Raw genomic sequence first — 21,354 nt, 5'->3', positions numbered from 1 at the left:
TGCTCACCCTTCTCACTGTGTAAGAAGTACCTTTAGTGGAAGATCATGCAAATCATTTTTCCCATTTCCTTCTAGTTTTAATCAGTATAAAGAATGCATTTGGTTTTAAAATATCAAAATACTTTTATTGTGGCTTTTTAAAAATAAAAAATAAATGATATTCATGGCTTCTGGCTCTTCCTCCTGTTTTGTTTGGTGGTCTCTGGCTGTACAAGAAAGGCAGGGAGAGAACAGATGGCTGGAGAGAAGGCAAAAATGAGGGTCTCTTCAAACACCACGGGAAAGGGGTGTGTTCTTTAATGACTGGGTACTTGGTCTGTCCTGATGGCCTGGGACTTGACCTACTGGGCTGTCTTGGTGCGGCAGAATGGGCAGCGTGAGATGGGAGTTAGAAACCTGGGTTCCAGACCCAATTCTTGAATTTACTAGCTGTGTGACTTTAGACGGGCCATTTAACCTCTCTGGGCCTCAGCTTCCTCATTTGTAAAATGGGGAATATAATGCTATTTACCTCCCAGGGCTTGAGAGAGGATTAGACGAGAAGTGTTTTGAACACCGCAGAGCGCCATATAAACATGACTCACTGTTATGGAAGCGATAAAACTGGTTGCTGTTCACATTTATTATAATCAATTCAGATATAAATGCACTGTACCATGGCCCCAACAGCCCTGAGGTTACCATTCTGTCCTGTGGCCCCAGTACACGCCCTGGGTTTTCTCAACTGCGGGCTTCTCAGAGCTCCTTGGAGGTGTGACATTTGGGTTTGTCACTACCCAAACACATAATTGCATCTACCAGGCCTAGGAGTCTGAATTTCAAACTTATTCTTCATATGCTTGTGTATGTTTACATTCATAATATCTGTGAAAAGAACCCCTCTCCTCACACACTCCAAAACACAGTATTGTGCAAAATACCAGTCTAGGAAGCAACATACTAGGGTAGCAACCTTTAATGTCCTAAAAAAGCATCTTAGTAGTTTGACGCAGAAGAGTTACACTGACTCACGGAGGATCATGCGAGGCCCAGCGGGGCGACGTTTCTAGTTCCTTCCACCAGGTTTAGAAAACAGAAGGCTCTGGCTGGATTTGCTGGACATTTCTCTCTTCAGCATCTCCCTTCCTTGGTCCATCTTTGGGGTGCCTTTTCTGGCTCCAACCTACAACAAGCAAGAGCAACAAATGCCCAAACTCTATAATTGTAGGGAGATCACCAAATATTTCTCAAATGGCATTTTTTGTTACTCAAAATAAAATCTTTGTTGTAAAAAATATTTATATACACACATAGACGTGAGCAAAACGAAGGTAAAATGATCCACCATTATCACACTACCCACAGGTAACCTTATTCACATTTTGGTGTACACTCTTCCAGATACACAGATAACGTTTTCTTCTGACATTTGCATCTTTTTTTGAACCAGGAGTTTCTGATGATAGGCAATTTCATTGGGATGGACTTTCTCTCGAAAAGCTGTTACTGAACTGAATGCCTTATGTCTCTGATGTCTTAGGAGGGTAAAATGCAGCATACTCTAGGAGGTCTGTCTAACCGTTTTCTGAGCACTACTCCTGGATCCAGGCAGCCATGTGTATGACTCTGTCCCTGGTCATAGCTGATCGGGAACTTGGCACGGGCTGGGCTTTTAAGATGGTCACTCCCAGGATTTGGGTTATGGGTTCTAAGATGCTACTTGCTTCCAGGGCTGGTCCTTTGAACTGGGGGACCATGAGGTCATTCCTTCCTGTCACATGACTGGAGAGAGCAGAGATCAGGGGAGCCACACAGAGACACAGAGAGGAGATACGGCCTATGTGTGCATGTGCGCATGCTTGTGTGTGTGTAAAAGAGATGATGCCTGAGATCTGATGGCTTACCAGTTCTATTTCGAGGCCAGGCTCTCTTTCAGCTCCCAGTTTTTATGAGGCACTCACCCCTATATCCTTAAAAAAGCCCCCTCCACCCCCCTTTTTTTTTTGCGGTACGCGGGCCTCTCAGTGTTGTGGCCTCTCCCGTTGTGGAGCACAGGCTCCGGACGCGCAGGCTCAGCGGCCATGCCTCACAGGCCCAGCCGCTCCGCGGCATGTGGGATCTTCCCAGACCAGTGCATGAACCCGTGTCCCCTGCATCGGCAGGCGGACTCTCAACCACTGCGCCACCAGGGAAGCCCAAGGCCCACTCTTGGGGAAGGAGTCGCCCAAGTTACACTTGGCAAGGAACCTGGAGGAAACCTTTCTGTACTGAGGAGATCCTAGACACCAAACTTCTAAGCTCAGGCTGGAGGGCAGGGAGAATGGGAAGCTGGCTCTTTGCTCCTAGCCGAAGTACCATCTGTCCTGCTTCTGTTAAAGCCAGAGGCAGCGTGAAGTTCCAGGGGGTCTCACATCTCAGAGAAGCACAATGTTCCCACAACATCCGGGGCCCATCCCAATATCTCCTCTGCCATTTCACATCCGCAGGTGGTCCTCAGACAAAACCTAGATGTAGGGCAGTTTCTGCCTCCTCCCAGCTCAGTCATATATGTGAGTGAATAAGTAACAAACTTCCAGTCGTTTCCACTTTGCAGGGTGGCAAACGTCTCAGATCAAGTGGGGCCCTCAGGATGCTCTCTATCCTCTTAACATCCTGCTCTGGGGAGTAACCACCTTCTGGTCTTAGCACAAGGATGCTGGTTGAGAAGCTTCTATTTTTCAAATATATCCCTCACCTAGAATATCTTCGTTTCTTCCCATGATAATTTGGTTGCCTCAGCATGACTGTGGCCTTTTATCAAACTTGAATGTCTCCTATCTCATATTCAACCAAAATGTGTTTGGCTTTCTAGCTTCCTGAGAGCTCGCCTCTGCTGTCTGCAAAGTGGGAACGTGGACTGGCTTAATTCCAGTTCCAGGGCTGATTTGTCAATGGCAATGTTTCAACATGTTCAAGATTTCATAGTCTTAATCCTCAACTTTGAAGAGAATTCTAGAGGATGCTTCCTTGAAATTTAAGAGAAATGCCACTGGAAATGTATCAGGTTTATTACCTGGAGGTTTATAACCTAAAGGAGGAAAAGCTAGCACTCACCTGGGTGTCAGATCTGCACTGATTCCCAGCTCTCCTACTGAGCTGTGTGGCTCTGGACAAAGAAAGTCTCTGAGCCTCAGACACCTCATCTGTAAATTGGGTATAATAACAACACCCACCCCATAGGGTTGTTGTGAAGCTTAAAAGAGATACTGCACGTCGAGTGTTTGGCTCTGTGCCCGGCACATGCCAAATGCTCAGTACATAATAGATGTGGGATAACTGTCCACCGGGCTTCCTGCTGACGTTCTAGGGTTTTCTCTCTTCTCTCTTCTGGCTCACCTGGAAATGTGAGTTCTGCATCTTTGAGTTCTTCATCAGCTCTACAAACATTCGTCTCTTTAACACAGAAAGAATACTGACAAAATTTAGCTTATGTTCTTCTTTGCCTTTTGCATCAGAGAAAAATGGATTTTTCTCAACTTTCAGATGCTACCCATTTGGATGGAATGTTGAGCCTTCCTAGGTGAGGAGGTGAGGATAGAGGTCTGCAGAAGGGGGTGTGGCTTTGGGGTAACTCTACACTGTCCTGCTGCACCTTTTAGGGAATCTCTGTTCCAGATTCCAGCAGAGAAGGAGGTGGTCAACCAAGAAGGCTATGAAGGATACTGTATTCTTCTTGGAGGACAGATCTGCTTTAGCTGGAAGCAGAGCCTCCTAGATCAGTGGAAGAGGCTGTAGATGTCCAGTGGCTTTCCACCCAGTGGAAATGTTGAAAGCCCCAGTGGCTAACCTCCCTGGCAGGGACTACAGGGGCCTGTTGGGAAGCCAGCATCACTGAAAACCTGGAGCTTGCCGCTCCCCTGGGGTTTGATGACTATTGCTGACCCTGATCTGCTCAAGACCCTGCACCTCAGGGGCAGCTCATCAAAGGAAGAGCATCCCCTAGGCACTGGAGACACAAAAGTGAGAGGGAACTGGGGTCTCCCTTGCAGACTGACTCTCCGCAGGTGAATGTGCAGTGGTGTCAGGAAGGAGACGTTCTCCTAGAGCCCTGAGCATCCACTGGGGTCGCCAACCTGATTCCTACAGCGGCCAGGAAAGTAAAAGAAGTGGGTGAAGTGAGCTGGGGTGGTGGTGGACAGCAGCAAACACACGAGCCCAGCGCCTTTCTAAGGGGCCTGGAAGATGGAGGCTTGTGATGGTGGCTTGTGGGTCTGTGGGCCTAGGGTCGCCAGATCTTCCAAGTTTCCCAGAGAAGCTGGAAATCCAGAGTATTCCAGGAAACTGCCCTATTTTGAAATGTAACTTAAAAAAAAAATCCCATGAGACAAATGGAATATATCTGTGGGCTGCCATCTTGCGACACCTGCTTCAGAACCTCCCTGCTTGGTGTCTAGTTGGTGCTCAGTAAATGTTGGAGGGGTTGCCAGATAAAATACAGGATGCCCAGTTAAATCTGAATTTCAGAATGAAGCCAACAAATTTGTGAGTGTGAATATGCCCCGTGTAATATTTAGGACATTTATACTGAATAGCTTTTGTTGTTTATCTGAAATTAAAATTTAACTGGGCATCGTGTTTTTGGTTTGTTTGTTTTCCCCTCAATCTGGCAACCCTACCGGGTAGTCACAAAACTCAGGGAGGAAATAAGGCTGTCTTTTGGGACAGGGCATAGGTGCTTACAAGACTCTTCCATTCTCCCAGAAGGATGCTAACTCTACCCTCAGAGGACTGTCCGTGAAGGCTGATGGGCCCGTATTGAACTGACAATTGCCCTCCACGCATTTTCCGTGGAGAAGGCCTCGAGCCTGCAGCCACTCGGTATTTATCACAAACTCCGTTGACACAATCACTATCCAAATTCCCAGATATTATAGAGCAGGGGTTAGTTTTAAACCAACAGCCTTCTTTTCTCCCACCCCATCCCCCCCCTCCCTTTTTGTTTGCAGAACCGTTTATCCAAGCAAAATCCCATGAGGAACTTGGAGTATAAGATAATGGAGAGCTTCTCTGGCGGGAGAAAGGTGTGTGTGCTTTGAGAGTCACACCTTTCCATGGCACCCAAAGGCTCCAGGGAACCCCAGTTTGAACATTGCTGCAAAATTCCTTCCTGGATTAAGTTCCATCAGTGGGCAGCTGGGCACTGAGGGCAGAGCCTGGCCCCAGTGCACCTGCTTTTCCTGAACTTTACTGAACTCACTGGGATGTGATGAAGGGGGTGGGGGAGGGTCTTTTTCTTTAGCCTTCTTCTATCCGTATGCTGCATAGGCCTGGCCACATGGTTCTACTTCATCATTGTGGGCGGAAGAGCACCACCCGAAGCCCCTCCAATCCCACGCCCCTCCTACACAACATCTACCAATTGTGGGGCTTCCCTGGTGGCGCAGTGGTTGAGAGTCGACTTGCCGATGCAGGGGACACGGGTTCGTGTCCCGGTCCAGGAGGATCCCACATGCCGCCGAGCGGCTGGGCCCGTGAGCCATGGCCGCTGAGCCTGCCCGTCCGGAGCCTGTGCTCCGCAATGGGAGAGGCCACAACAGTGAGAGGCCTGCGTACCGCAAAAACAAACAAAGTAACAAACAAACAAAACACACAAGTGGCACGGAGGAAGCCAGAATCTTGAGAATACCTGGGCCCAAGGAAATCTTGGAAGATAGTGAGTTAAAGAGAATAGTGAGGATAATGACGATGGTAGGAGAGCATGTATGCTTTGTGGTCCTATGTGCTAAGGGTTTTGTATACAAGCTCCCATTGGGAAGGCTACGAGCTAGGTGCCATTTTTATTCTCATCTTAAAGAAGAGGGATCTGAGCTAATTAAGCAGAGGGAAGGTTAGGGGGTTTTCCTGGCTGAGACCACAAGGCAAAGCAGTGGTCACGCCGCTAGCCAGGACTTGATTGGCTGGAAATTTGATTGGCAGGAGAGCTGAGCGGCTTCTCCTGCCAGAAGCAGCCGGTGCCCTTCAGCCTTTCTTACACTTCAAGCCCTAAGAAAGGGCTTGCGTGCTTCCCAAGTGGCAACTTCTGTGCATTTAAAAATTTCCTCTTGAAAATCCCAGCCTTAGCCCATTCACAAAAGGTATCTGGGTCCTTTCTTGGCCGTGGCCCTAGTCGTATTCACCAAAGAGAAGAGCACGTCCCATAAGAGCTGGCGGCTTTGGGAGGACCGGGGAAGGCGTCGGCTGGCAGGAAGCTCCCTGAAAGAATTAGAGGAATCCCCACCCATCCATGAGCTGCCTATTCTTCCCCCTTAGAAACGGGGCTTGTGATGTGCCAGGCACTGCAGGCATTTTGCCATTTAACCCTCCCGCTGCCCCATGCAGTAGGCCCCTTGCTAACAGTTTTGGTTGCTTTTGTTGAGGAACCTGTGATACAGAGGTCAAGCCACTTACTCAGGGTCATTCGGGGCAGCGGTGGGGCTTGACCCCTATTTGTTTGACTCCAAATCTGGCCTCTGAACTCTGAGAGACACTGCCAGCTTCTCGAGGGATGTGGGATGTGGATTCGAGTGAGCACGGCCTGGGCCACGGTTCCCGTCCCTCTGCCACATGGACAGAGCCACAGGCCCAGTTCGCTGTGAAGGCCCAGCATCTTATACCAAGTCTCATTTTCACAGCCAGAGATATTAGTGTGGAAATAGGACTTTTGATTCTTGAAAGGTCTGCTTGGTGAAGAGATGGTCAAACATTAAAACTACAAACTCCATTTTTTTGGGGGGGGGCAATTCTGAGGCTTAAGATGTGTCATTTCATCTCAGTGCTTCAACCTTGCCACCTCTGTGAACGGGTGAAGAGTTTCAAAGTTTTATACAGGAGGCTAAAAAACTAAGGCTCCTTGTGAAAATACTAAGTGTAAAACTTAGAAAAGAGGAATTCTACTTTCTGTTAATTTCTGCTTAAAGACAACGAAGATATACTCCCTGGAAGGAACGGATGCCAAGACAGATGTATACAAGTGCCCTTTAGGATCCAGCAAAACATAAAATGTAATATTGTTTTCTTCCTGACAAACAGGGATTTCTAACAACATATTAACAACAAGCCTGAAATGCAAACCTGAGTCCTGGAGTGAAACCCCCAGGAGCAATGGTGCGAGGTATCCAAGGGGGCCACCCTGGTAAGGGAGACACAGAAGGAAGGGGTGTGGAAAAGTGAACTTGGGTGGGGGAGGGCAGCAGGTGGGGAGGAAATCCTGTTTCTGCCACTTAGTAGCCAGGGAAGGGTACCCTCTGTCAAATCAGCTTTCCCCTCTCTCTAAGGGGACGACACTTGCCAGCATCCCTTGCGGGTTGATGGGAGAGATGAAGCATGTGCGGTGTGGAGCAGGTGCCTGCCTCTTGGTAAGTCTTTCCCCCAGTTGTGAATTCCACGAATTTGAAAGCTACTAGCTGTAGCTCTTCTGGGGACCCTGACACAGGTTCAACTTGGCCATTTCAGACCCTTCTCGGCTGAGGGATGTCTAGCGCCAAACAGGCAGGCATGTCCCTTGCCATGTGTGTGAATGAGGCAGCCCAGGAATAAAGCATGTGAAGCCTGATTATGTAAATCCTCAGGCTTTCAGTACATGACAATGGCCTTTTTTGGGCCCTTCGCTGTCCCATTCTGTGGTCTGGTGTCTCTGCTTTGGGGCCTAGTCTGCCAAGCCCTGGGGGCGGGGGGGGGCACTTCGGGGAGGGGTGAGCTCTGCAGAGGGCACATCAAAGGGAAAGTCACAACTCTGTCACTGGCCCAGCTCTCCCTGGCATTGCTTGGTGTGAAAGGAAACTGTCCTCTGCCTGAGGCAGCCCCATGACATATGCAGACTAAGGTCTGTGATGTTTAATTCACAGCAGTGAGCACTGGAAACACTGCATCCAGGCTCCCTCAGAGCAGGACAGCCACTTTTCATTTCTGGGGCTCTAAGCCAGAGAGCCTGCTGTCTGGAAACCTATTGCCTGGAAGGTTCGCAGGATGGGGGGCAGGCTTCTGCAAGGAACTATCTGACCATCACCTCCTGGTTGAGCAGAAGGGCACCCTTCTATGACCTTGGCCTCCTTAGAGCTCATGCAGGCAACAAACACACACATACAAATACACACACATGCCAACACACAGCACATACTCACATGTACACACATACACGCAAGCATGCGTGTACAAATACACAGCCCCAAGTCAGAAAGACTGGAGTACTATTCTGGCTACTCAGAAGAGCAAACCCAGATCTTTATTCTCAGAGAGCTTATTCCTCGGTGTATCCCTGGCACCTGGCAGAACAATGACAGTCAGAATCGCCGCCTTTGAAAACACTCGGGCTGTTCACTCAACTGATTGTGGTCATCATTGCAGGAAGCAGGGAAGTCAGATCATGACGCTGGACACCCTTAAACTCAGTACAGTGCTGTGTGTCAATTATGTCTCAATAAAACTGGTGGAAAAAATAGTTATCTGGATAGAAAGAACAAAATAAAATACACGAATTATCAAAAGTTAAAAAAATACAGACGAGCTAGACTATGAGTCTCAGAAAGCACTGTTCACAACAGCCAGGACATGGAAGTAGCCTAAATGTCGATGGAGGGGTGGATAAAGAAGATGTGGTACAAATATACAGTGGAATACTACTCTGCCATAAAAAAGAATGAAGTAATGCCATTTGCAGCAACATGGATGGACCTAGAGACTATCATACTATGTGAAGTAAGTCAGACAAAGACAAATATCATTTGATATCACTTATATATGGAATCTAAACAAAATGATACAAATGTGCTTATTTACAAAACAGAAACAGACTCACAGACTTTGAAAACAAACTTATGGTTACCAAAGTGGAAATGTGTTGGGGAGGGACAAATTAGGAGTTTGGGATTAACATATGCACACTATTATACATAAAATATGTAATCAACAAGGACCTACTGTATAGCACAGGGAACTCTACTCAATATTCTGTAATAACTTATATGGGAAAAGAATCTGAAAAAGAATAGATATATGTATATGTATAACTGAATCACTTTGCTGTACACCTGAAACTAACACAACTCTGCAAATCAACTATACTCCAATATAAAATAAAAATTAAATTAAAGAAAAAGAAAGTTTAAAAAAATAGAGGCAAGCTAGACTATGAGTCTCAGAGAGGTTAATCTAACACATATATATGGAATCTAAAAAAAAAAAAAAAAACAAGGTTCTGATGAACCTAGGGGCAGCCAGGAATAAAGACACAGAGGTAGAGAATGGACTTGAGGACATGGGGAGGGGGAAGGGTAAGCTGAGACGAAGTGAGAGAGTGGCATGGACATATATACACTACGAAACATAAAATAGATAGCTAGTGGGAAGCAGCTGCATAGCACAGGGAGATCAGCTCAGTGCCTTGTGACCACCTAGATGGGTGGGATAAGGAGGGTGGGAGGGAGACACAAGAGGGAGGGATCTGAGGATATACGTATGCATATAGCTGATTCACTTTGTTATACAGCAGAAATGAACACAACACTGTAAAGCAATTATACTCCAATAAAGATGGTAAAAAAATAAAAGCTGCCTGAAGTCACACAGTAAATGGCAGAACAAGAGTCTAAACCTAAGTCTGCCTAACGCTAAAGCTATTCTGCCACCTTCCTTTGCAATGAGCGAATGCATTCTGTGCTGCCTGGATCCCACTGGGACCTCAGTTGGCTGTTTCTAAAGGGAGCTGAGGGGCAGCCTCAGAGGCTCTGCTCCGAGCAGGGACCTCTCACCTTCTGCTGCCTGATCGCCCTGGTGACCCTCTTCTCCTGGTGCAGCCTCTCTTCCATGTGCGCCAGGGCCTCCTTCAGCAGCGCCTTTTCTTCGGCCTCTTTGGAGATGTCGTCCTTCAGCTTTGCCACCTGTGACTGGTACATCTGAACCGACACTTTGCTCTGCCTGAGCACACGGGAGAGACAAAGTCTCTTTTCTCCTCAGCTTTCTTACTCACCACCAATGCTCCTGACCTGGGAGATCCTCAGAACACTTCCATATATGCCTGGCTTTGCGGTTTCCTTACAAGTGGGGGGAAGGCTGAAGATGTGGGGACTAGAGGGCAGAATAAATAGCCCATTGGCTGTGGACGTGCAGCATGAAGGGGGCAACGGTTATGCTACCAGCCCCTCCCAATTTCCCAGAGAGGGTGGGGGAACGGATACCACTGAAAATAGGGTGGAATTACGAAAAGCACACACATGGTGAAACATCAGACATTTATAAAAGGTGCACCTTATTCCTTAAGAGTAGGTTACTTTAACTGCTGCTTTCTTGCCCAGAGACTTGGGTCCATAAGGCCCTGAGTCACCATCCCGCCTCCCCCCTCCACACCCAGGCCTCTGTCCTCTTGTCCTGGTCCCTACGGGTCTGCAGCTGCACCGAGGTTTAGCCTGGAGAATGGAGGCCTGGGCCTTTTGCCGGGGACACGGGCCATACTTGAGCTGTTCAATGTCCTCCTCGTATCGTCTCAAAAGCTCTTCTTTTCTCTGCAGCTGGTTCTTGAGTAGGGTGATCTTATCAAACACCAGGTACAGGTCTCTTTGTCGAAGCTGGTAGACTCTCTCCCTCTCTTTTGGGGAGAGGTGTTTCATGGACACGTGACCTGACATATCTTTGATGTTCATCAAAGTCCCGAGGGTTTTGCTCATATCCATGTACTACGAGAAAGCATTTCTCAGGTAAGAGGCCTGGCCCAAGACCGCTGGTGGCCACTTTGAGGAGGCAAACATCTAACTCTGTTTCATTCATTTTCTGCAGTTGCAGAGAAGAAACACATGCTTTGCAAATGAGTGCATTTGGGGTTTTTAGTACGACTTTCATTTTCCCCCGCATCCATTTACACTATGCCTTTTTGAGAATTGGGGTGGGGGAGGGGGAATGACAACAGACATAAACATTCATTCTTACTACCCAGTCTTCCAAGGAATTGGGCTCTGCAATTTCCAGCCCATGCTGGGATAGGAGATGGGTCTCGTGGAGCTACTGTAACAACTAAACATGTATGTGGAGTTGATGTTTAAACTATCTGCAGGGCACACAGGTTTGGACAGGAGGGGACTGATGCTGGGTATACCTACCAGGTTTTCACTGAGATCCAAAGCGTCAGCCACATCCATTTTCCCTAACTTCTCAGAGACCATGATGGACCCTGGGCTGGAAAGGCCATTTTGAGGCTGAAATTAAAAAAAAGAAGAAAAACTCTCTTGGCATTCCATTATGATTTTCTACATCCAGAATAATAACCCAAAGAATAATGGAAGAACTGGAAAGTTACTAAAGAATAATTTGAGAGAGTTAATTTTTTTAACATCTTTATTGGAGTATAATTGCATTACAATGGTGTGTTAGTTTCTGCTGTATCAAAAAGTGAATCAGCTATACGTATCCATATATCACCATATCCCCTGCCTCTTGCATCTCCCTCCCACCCTCCCTATCCCACCCCTCTAGGTAGACACACAGCAACGACCTGCTCTCCCTGTGCGATGCAGCTGCTTCCCACTAGCTATCTATTTTACCTTTGGTAGCGTGTGTGTGTATATATGTCCACGCCAAGAGAGTTGGTTTTAAATTCACTCTGACTCTGTGAACTGCTTTCTTTATGACTGTGCTCCTACCCCTTCAGAGCACAACTGCCTTTGAAATGATGCATCACTTGTGCCGTTCTTTGGCCACCGTCTCGTCTGTCTTCCCTTTAGGCCAGTGGTTCTCAACCGGGGGTGACTCTGTCCACCCTACCCCCTCCAGGACATTTAGCAATGCCTGGACACATTTGTGGTTGTCATAATTGCTGCTGGCGTCTAGTGGGTAGAGGACAAGGATGCTGCTAAACACCCCACGATGCATAGGGCAGTCTCCCAAACAAAGAGTTACCTGGCTCAAAAAATCAGTACCGCTGATGTTGAGAAGACAAGCTCCAGAAAAATGGAGACCATGTGGCTTTTGCTCACTATCTCCCTCCTTGTGCCCAGCATGGCACCTGTCACCGAGTGGTGCATAGTGGTCATGTTTGTTGAATGAACGAATGAAGGTTAAGTGGAAAATGGCCTCCCTCCTTTTTACTAAAGGAATCTCACTTCTGTGCAGCAGAAACCATACCCTCACAAAATTCGGCCCAACCTTCTCCTAGCTCTGGAACCTGGTGGGTGGGCATCCCTTCAGAACCTTTCCAGAGACAATGCAGATAGTGTTTGCAGCTGCATCTCCCTAAGACCCCAACCAGCCAGCTGGCTGCTGGAAGCCCAACTGACTGCATGGAAAGGCCACCAGACTGAATAGGGGACCTGATCTGAACGACTACAAATAACCATAACAAGCCTCCTTAAAAAATAAATTGGCTTTTAATGCTTGCCATGAGCCTCTCTTAGCCCTAGCATTTGTTGGCACTACCCTGAAACCCTCTGAGATTAAAAACAAAACAACTACAAAAATATAAATGCCCCCAAAGTGACTGTGATAGATAAGAGTGGACATATTTGTCTATGTACCTATGGAGATGAGAATAAAAGAGGGTATCTGAAGATGACAATAAACCGGGCAGATCTGCTGCAAAAAGAACCTGAGATGCTGTTCAGTGTCTTCAGCTACCCTGAGCTGCATCCTCTGTACCTCTCCAGACGCCCCCTCTTTTCCTGAGGGGAGGGTCACTAAGGAAGAGCCTGGGCTACAGGATCCAAGCACACAGTCCCCACCCGGTCTCTGCAGGCTCGCAGACACACCACCAGGGACACACCCCTGGTGTGTCTTCAATCATTATTCTGTGACCTTGGGTGAGGTACTTGACCTCCTGAAGCCTTACTTTTTCTTATCTGTTAAATGGGGACAATAATAGTAACTATGACACAATGCTGCTACGATGGTTAAATGACATAAGGCATGGAGCCGGCTGAGCTCAACGCCTGGCACACAGTAAGCAGTTCACAGATGTCAGCTATTCTTCCTCCTGCTCTTTCCTTTAATTACTGCCAACCTTGGAGGATTGAGAATTGGGAGGTTTCCTGCTCTGTGGTGTCAGTGGTGGGATGAGGGCTTGTTGCCAAGGGGAAGGTCAATCTTGGAAGCAGGACCATCAGGACGTGAGATCCAGCTGAGCTCCCCACCTGGAGACAGTCCCTCTACTCCCAACCTCAGAGAAGGAAGATTCGATTTTACCAGGAAGACCAACACGTTTCTGAAGACTCACATCTCTAGACGTGTGAGCAAATGTCTAGAAAAATTGTAGGAGAAAATGCTGGTACAGAGAGGATGGCTTTATTATGTTTTCCAAAAGCTGGTTTAGACTAGCTGCTGCAGCAAGCCACGTTGACCTGAGCTGTCCATTGTCATGTGTCAGTCAAACACCTGATCAAACATCCATTTAGGATACACGGCACCTTCAACCTAACAATCAAATTACTTCTGAAAATCCTGGAAAACACAAACTATGCTCCCTAAGAAAGGAAGGTTTTCTTGGATAATACTCTTTAAATACTGTTTGACAATAATAACTATCATCTATTAAAGTGCTCGCTATGAGCTAGGCACTGGGATAATCACTTTACATGATGATCTCCTTTAATTTTTCCATCATCATTTTACAGCTGGGAAATGAAGTCCCAGAAAGGTTAGGAGCCTGCCCAAGGTCACAGAGCTTGCAGAGCTGGGATTAGGACACAGGTCTCTGATTCTAGAACTTGTGTCTTCTTAATCATCATGGCTCCCTTCTGCTGCCCTTTATGTGTTCATGTTTTTCAGTTTATAGCAAAAAGCAAATGTTAGGCAAGCTCATGACATAATGATGTACATTAGCTTCTTGGATATTTTCTGCAGAATATAACATGTGATGTGAAAAGGAGGGCCCAGAGATTGACCTGGCCAGCATCAGTGCAATGCTATATCATGCTGTACATGATGGGAAGCCGCCTTTCTATTCAAACATTGGATCACTATTACGGCCAGGCACCGACCAGTCCATACAGGTGCCAGCCCATCAGGGAGGACCTGGCCTCGAACCAATGATGTATACAGTGGTGCCAGGGCACACGGCTCGTGTCTGTCCTCATGCCCACCCTCCCCACGTGTCAGTCAATGCAGAGACAAAGTTTCTTTGGTTACCGTTCCGATCTCTACTCTTGAAAAAGTTGGCAAGTCAGGTTTTACATCCAATATTTTCCGAACATTTTTTTCCATCCCGAGGGTCTTTAAGTCTAGAAATGATCCATCCATGTGGTCCTTGTGATCTATAAAAGAAAAAGTTTACACTCAAAAGAAAGGCTCAGGAAGAAGCTACTGCATGTAAAAGTCACAGCTGCTATTTACTGGACCCTTACCACAGGCCAGTACTAATTAGCTCACCATCCTCCCTTGGCAGGTGAGGCATCGAGGCCCAGAGAGGTGAAATGACTTGTCCAAGGCCACACAGCTCATATGAGGCTGCAGCCTCCCAGGGCGGGGGCACTGAGGGGGAACCTTCGGCCACAGGTGTGAGGATGGACTTGAACCCAGGCTTCTGTGTCCTAGCCCAGGGCTCCACCCAGCAGCAAGCTTGGCTTCTTGAAAGCCCTATGCCCTCTAAACAGGGTATTTATCCTGGGAAGTTCCCCAAGGTTGGTCCTTGCACAGCATCCGTCTATGAAAAAGTTTTCACTGGGCCACAGTGAAATAAGAAAAAGAGGGACAAGGTTCTGAGTTTTTCATGAAATCCTGTTTATTTAATATCAAGGCCTGCTCTTGACTCTGAGCTCATGCCTACCCATCTATTTTTTTTTCCTGCCCATCTTTTTTTATAACTCTGTTTTTTTAGTTATGAAATGATGGGGATAGAAGATGGTGGTCCTGGCAAATTGGTTAGTCCCTAAAGTGAACCGTCAAGTCTGGGGTCCACGGTTCTCAGCACAGAGGGGGTGACTAGGCAGGAGGAAACTTACTTGACAAGCAGGCCTTCTCAAGTTCTTTAATTCGTGCACGAAGCTCAGATAAAGCCTCTTTCTGACACTGAATGACTTCCTCATGTCGGGACGCTTTGCACTTGGCCCCTAGATCACTGAAGGACTGCTCCTGTGGCCAGAATGGTGAGGACAGCAGCTTTATCAGTGATCACAACCTCCCTCTCTTGTATTTGAAGAAACATGAACAAATCATGGATTAGCAGAAACCCTGTCACTTACTCAGTACCTTGGAAAATATCATTACAGGGCTTCAGCAGAGAAGGAATTTAAAAATTTCATTTCGAATACAAAGTCACATCTAGGAAGATTTCCAACTTTCCTACCGACTTAGCATCACTATAAATAAGAGATCCCCCCTGTGTTCCCTCCCCACGTTTTCTTTCTCTTGTTCTTCTAATGCTCTTCTAAGCTGGGGTTTCCACTTGTTGTCATTCTGGTCTCATCTCTGAACAATCACATCAGATTTGCTCCTGGAGGGGCTTTTTTTTTTTGCCGGCACCATGCGGCATGCGGGATATTAGTTCCCTGACCAGGGATCGAAACCGCGCCCCCTGCAGCGGAAGCACAGAGTCTTAACAACTGGACCGCCAGGGAAGTCCCTGGAGCGGCTTTTTTTTTTTTTTTTTTTTTTTTTTTGCGTTACTCGGGCCTCTCACTGTTGTGGCCTCTCCCGTTGCGGAGCACAGGCTCCGGACACGCAGGCTCAGCGGCCATGGCTCACAGGCCCAGCCGCTCCGCGGCATGTGGGATCCTCCCGGACCGAGGCATGAACCGGTGTCCCCTGCATCGGCAGGCGGACTCTCAACCACTGCGCCACCAGGGAAGCCCCAGGTGATTCTTATCGGCCAACTTGGGGTAAACCTTCTTCTAAGACTTTGTGGCTGAAAATGTAGTCTGCAGAGCTGTGCTATCGGTACCAGCTGGGAGCTGTTCAGAAATGCAGAATCCCAGGCTCCCCCCACCCGAGACCTGCTGAGTCAGAATCTGCATTTCAACAACATCCGCATATGATCCGTGGACACCTTTGAGTTGAGAGGTGCCACTGTTAACTATCCTCTAATTGGCTGGTTTCTGGAAAAGTAAGTAGCCGTTTTGGCCATGTGTTTCCCCTGATATGCATGAAGAGAAAGCAAAAGACTGAAATACTATTGGTTGGTCTTGCACACACTTAGACACAAACCCGGAGCCGCAGTAACGACTGGGATTTGTATCAATAAAATCAGCTGCGGTATATAAACAAAGTATCATTTCTAGACATTTCAATAACCTTGCCTCTTCAAGTTGATCTTCAAGTTGATCTCTGAGTTTTAGGATTCAAGCTTCATGTTAATTCCTCCTACATCATTCACCCTCTTTAATTAATTTAGTTCCCAACAAGGAGTTGCTGAGATTCCTCCATCTAAGTACGCGCCCTCTGTTTCTCATAGGAAAGCCCATTTCATCAGTTTCCAGTAGTAAAGAGAAGGACGGGGACCACCTTACCGATTTCTCTTCCATTAGCCGCTTGACTCTGGCTTTCAGCTTCTCCTCTTGCTGTAGCCTTTCCTCGGTCAGCTTCTCCTTCTCTGCCAGATGCTGCCGAGTTTCCTGAGAACTGTTGATCTTCATCTGAAATGAGGGGAAGGGGAACTGCAGCTGATGGGGGACAGGACTAACGCAGGAGTCATTTCCACTACCTTTGGGGGCGGGACAAAGGTTCACGAAACTTTCTTCAAAACACAGAAAAACGATGCTTAGCATAGTAACTAAGTAAGCTAAGTAGTAGAGCATCGTGGTTAAGAGCTCAGACTCTAGATCTAGATAGAATCTCAGCTCTAGTTCTTTCTAGACACTTCTTCGTATAGAAAATAAGCGGGTGAACTAAGGCAGGCCGTCTTCCTCCTCATTCATCCCTGCCGGCCACTTGGGTGTGGGATTCCGTGGAGAGCACAGGCCCGTGAAGGGGCTCTGCAGCACGCCTACCTGACCTACTGCCCTTTTCAAATTGGCTTTAATGAGGTTTGCTCTGTTCCTCATTTCTTGCAGTTGAAGCAATTTCCTTCTGGAATCCTCCCGAAGCTTCTCTTCAACCTGAAACGATGATGAAACCGAGGGCTTGCTGCTAATGTGATCATCATGCCCTCTGGGGAAACTCTTCTTGGGGGGTGCTATTGGCAGTGGGGGAGTCCCTGAGGGGTAGTGACAGCTGCAGACCAGCAGCAGGGGTCACAGGCATGCACAGGGTGGAGGCAAACTCACAGGGAGTTGCCCCCTAAGGGAAAGGGATGAGCTCTGCACCTGGGGCTCAACTATGTTCTACCGCACACTCCCATCCCAGCTCGGTCCCTAACAAGCCGTAAGACACTCGGAAAGTTATTTCACTGCTCCGTGACTCAGTGCCCTCATCTGTCAAATGGGGATGATGATACTAGTATCACTGCATAGAGTTATTGTGAGGATTCAATGTTTGGCATAGTGCTTAAGGGCTCTGTGAGTGTGTTAAGTACTGTTGTAACCTATGAAAGGTGGACGGGAATGTCCGCCGTACAGTCTCTTTCTAATAACTCGTGATGGGTACTTGGAAATGTTATGATTGGGTTTATTATCATAACTGTTTGTCATTACCACTTTGAGCACACTCACTGGTGGTAACCTCTATGGAGGCTTGCTAAAGCAATGTCTATTAAGAATTGCAGCCTGCAAACGAAGGCATTTAAAGTGGAGAAGCTTGCCTACTTTTCCCCCCTTGCTTGGGTAACAGTCAACGCACGGTAGGCTTGGGAGTGCTCCACGCTTCCCTTGGCTGGCCAGTGTAGGCCTCGCAGCTGCTCAATTCTTGGATGCACCTGCTGAGCCCTGGGCCCTGGCACTAACAGGAAATGAGGCAAATTCTCGTAAATAAATGGAAAGTTTTTGTGCTGAAACAAATTCACAGGCTGTTTTTTTAGGGATCTGAAGAGGGGGATCACAGGGATCTAATAAAAGACCCAGAAAAGCCCTTAAGAGCTTTCTTCTGAGTAGTGTGGTCCAGTGGAAGAGCCTCTACCCAGCTCCGTTACCTTGGAAAAGTCATCTAAGCTCTCTGGGCCTTAGTTTTCTTCCAGGTCTAAACATGCTCGGACTTCTATGTCAGCAGCCTTTTTCATGTGCTGCAAAAGCCAAGTCCAGCCTTGGACTCTGCCCCTGTCTGTGTTCTGCATGAACAGCCCCCGTTCCCAGCCCCAAGCCTCAGAGTCACCTTCAGCGGCCGCCCTGCTCCCTCTCTCACACTCGGTCGTCTCACGCCTGTCCTCCAGTCCCTCTCACATGCAAGCTGGACTGTGACAACTGGCCTCCTTGCCTCAAGTTTAGTTTCTTCCAGTGCAATCTTAACGGTACTGTGAGAGTTACCCAGCTGTAAGGCAGCTCTGTCCAACAGAACTTTCTGCAATGGTACACGTACTCTGAGCGAGGCTGTGTTGTCTAATACGGCAGCCACCAGCCACATCTGGGGATCAAGAACTCGAAATGGGGCTGGTGTGACGGAGGAACTGAATAAATAATTTTATTTAATTTTCATTAATTTCAGTGTAAACAGTAGCATGTGGCTGTTTGCTACGCCAGCGTCACTGAAGTCAGACGAACCTGGAGTCAGACAAAACCGACTGTGCCATTGGGCTAGTTACTTTACTAGTAACTAGTAGCCTTGACTTTCTCATCTGTAAAATGGAGAGGATGATTTCTAGATCACAGTGCTGTTGTGAAGATGAAGAGATGAAATGTTCAAGGGAACACCTAGTAAGTGAGAAATTGTAACTATCATTGTCACCCTGATTACTGTCCACGAATGTCATTGCATCAGTCACTTGTTCAGAAGCCATAGTAGCTCCCCACTGCCTGTGTGGTACAGAGCCCAAGCTCCTGAACTAAGTCAAAACACCAAGCCAGGGTTTCAAGAAGCAGCTACGAACTCTGAACGAGGTAAATAAAACTGAATCCACACCTAGATAAACCATAATAAAACTGCTGGAAATCAAGGGAAAAGACAATCTTAAAAGCAACCGGAGAAAAAGACAGATTATGCAAAGGTACAACAGTTAGGCTTACAGATGACTTCTAAATAGAAATAATAGGAGCCACAAGACAATAGTGACATATCTAATGTGCTGAAAGAAAAGAATTGCCATTGTAGAATTCAATACGCAGTCAAATGTGTTTTAAGAGTGAAGGTTAAATATACATCTCCAGGCAGACACACAGGCAATGTGAGAATTTGTCATCAGCAGAGCCACAATGAGGGAAAACATTAAAGGGTATTCTTCAGACACAAGAAAAATGAACCCAGGTGGGTGATCAGAGATGCAGAAAAGACAAGCAACAGTAAGGGTAATGTGTGGATATGATACTGACTATAGAAAAACACTAATAATGTCTTGTGGGGTTTTAAGTATGAAGAGGAGTTTAGAAAATGACAGCAATGGCTTATAAATCTGGAGGGGGTAAGTGAAGTTAAGGTGTTTGAAACTCATTGCACTGTCAAGGAGAAGGGCATAATTATCAACTACTATTGCCTCTTGGTAAGTTAAGAATGCAGGGCTTCCCTGGTGGCGCAGTGGTTGAGAGTCCACCTGCCGATGCAGGGGACATGGGTTCGTGTTCCGGTCCGGGAGGATCCCACATTCCGCGGAGCAGCTTGGCCCGTGAGCCATGGCCGCTGAGCCTGTGCGTCCAGAGCCTGTGCTCCACAACAGGAAAGGCCACAACAGTGAGAGGCCCGCGTACCGCAAAAAAAAAAAAAAAAAAAAAAAAAAGAATGCATATTGTAGTCTTCAGGATGACTACAAAGAGAATAGTAGAAGAGTGAAAAACTTAATTAATGTGTGATTTTGGTGAGTCAAGGATGAATGCTATTGTCTTACTATTACTAAAAGAATAGTAAAAAAGTGAAATATTTCCAAGCTAATAGAGGGCGAAAGTGGAATAAGAGAAAACCATCCACTCAGAAGGAGGCAAGAAAGGAGAGAAAGGAACATAGCACAGATGGTACAACTGGTATTGAGCAAGAAGGTAGATTTAAACCCCAGTACATGAGTAATTACATAATATAAATGGACTAAAAGTCAAAGATTGTCAAACTGGATTTTGTAAAAATGATACGCTATTTGAAGGCATATGTCTAAACCTTAAGACAAAAATTGACAGAGAACATATGAAAAAGATATGGTATGAAAACTCTAACCAACAGAAAGCCAGTGATGAAGCTAAATGACAAAGGAGACGTGAAGGGAGAAACACTACTAGAGATGAAAAGGGACATTTCATGATGATCTAAAGTTTTGCTCTACAGGAAGTATTAGGATTCTAAATTCATATGCACCTAGTAACACAGCCTCAAAATATATAAAGCAAACATCGTTCATATTAAAAGAAGAAACACACAAATTACAAACATGTTGAGAATTTTAAATACATTCTCAATGATGGAACAAAAAGACAAAAAAAATCAATATGAGAATTTAAGTTGGAACAACATCATTGGCAAACTTGATTTAATGGATCAATTCTTTCTTAGATAATTTCACAATTAATATCTGAAGGCAGTCTAGGGTTGTGGTTACACACAGGAGCTTTGGAGTCAGGCAGACCTGGATTCAAGTTCTGCCACAACTACTTTATGCAAGTGAACTTGGATAACTTCCTTCACCTCTGTGAGCCTCAGTTTTCCCGACTGTAAAGTGGGGTGAATACCAGTATAGACCGCATGGGGTCATTGTGAGGATGAACAGAGATGATGCAGGTGGAGTGCTTGTCCCAGAGTGGTTCCCAGGCCGACCTGTCCCTGCCATACCTTGCTCTTTTCCTGCAGCGTCATAGAGATCAGGCTCTGCTCGGTACTGCTCCTTTTCAGCTCCACCCTGAGCTTCCTCATTTCTTTTTCCATGTCATGGATTTGCTGAAAGAGTTCCAACAAACAGGGAAGTCAACTTCAGAACTCATTTCATCCGGTTCATTAAGGCAGAAACCTAGTCTGGGATTCGCTTCATTCCTTCCCTTGGGGGACAATTCCACATCTTTGAGGCAAAGTAGACTTTCTTTCAACGGATGCAATGAAAGGGCTGGGTGAGGGAAAATTTGAGTTTCTTTTGAAGATCAGCATGGATCCTGGATTAAACAGTATAAGATACCTATCCACTCTTTAGAGTCTCTTTCCTTGGGGCACATTTTTGAGTTCAATCTAAATAAGGGCTGTTTGGAAGACACAATGGGCACAGTTTGGAAGAAAAGAACAATGACATTTTTCTTTTATCTCATTTGAGGCAGAGAAGTGTGCTCCTGACAGAGAGAAGAACACACGTCTCCTCCCCCCGTCCCAGGCACCGTCCTTCCCAACGGATGGAAAACGTATGCCTGGTGATGTGCACGAGGGTTCGGGCCAGTACAGGGGGTGAACATTTACATTTAG

General features: G+C 46.7%; 1 protein-coding gene across 1 annotated transcript in view; it reads right to left on the bottom strand.

The window, feature by feature from the left end:
* Positions 1-952: 952 nt before the first annotated feature.
* LOC308610539 (forkhead-associated domain-containing protein 1-like) overlaps positions 953-21,354 on the bottom strand; it is an 88,270-nt gene continuing 67,868 nt past the window's right edge. The window contains exons 9-16 of the mRNA XM_081259633.1: positions 20,740-20,844; positions 16,902-17,003; positions 14,913-15,042; positions 14,101-14,225; positions 11,085-11,180; positions 10,444-10,664; positions 9,744-9,909; positions 953-1,162 (exon numbers count right to left, since the gene is read on the bottom strand). Coding sequence (XP_081115759.1) covers positions 1,046-1,162; positions 9,744-9,909; positions 10,444-10,664; positions 11,085-11,180; positions 14,101-14,225; positions 14,913-15,042; positions 16,902-17,003; positions 20,740-20,844 — 1,062 coding nt within the window. The 3' untranslated portion in view covers positions 953-1,045. The remainder of the gene's footprint in view (positions 1,163-9,743; positions 9,910-10,443; positions 10,665-11,084; positions 11,181-14,100; positions 14,226-14,912; positions 15,043-16,901; positions 17,004-20,739; positions 20,845-21,354) is intronic.

This window comes from Mesoplodon bidens (genome assembly GCF_964165515.1).
Source record: "Mesoplodon bidens genome assembly, contig: HAP1_SCAFFOLD_452, whole genome shotgun sequence".
NCBI classification, from domain to species: domain Eukaryota; kingdom Metazoa; phylum Chordata; class Mammalia; order Artiodactyla; family Ziphiidae; genus Mesoplodon; species Mesoplodon bidens.
Note: the sequence above shows the minus strand (reverse complement) of the source record. Positions and strands in the feature narration are given on the sequence as shown.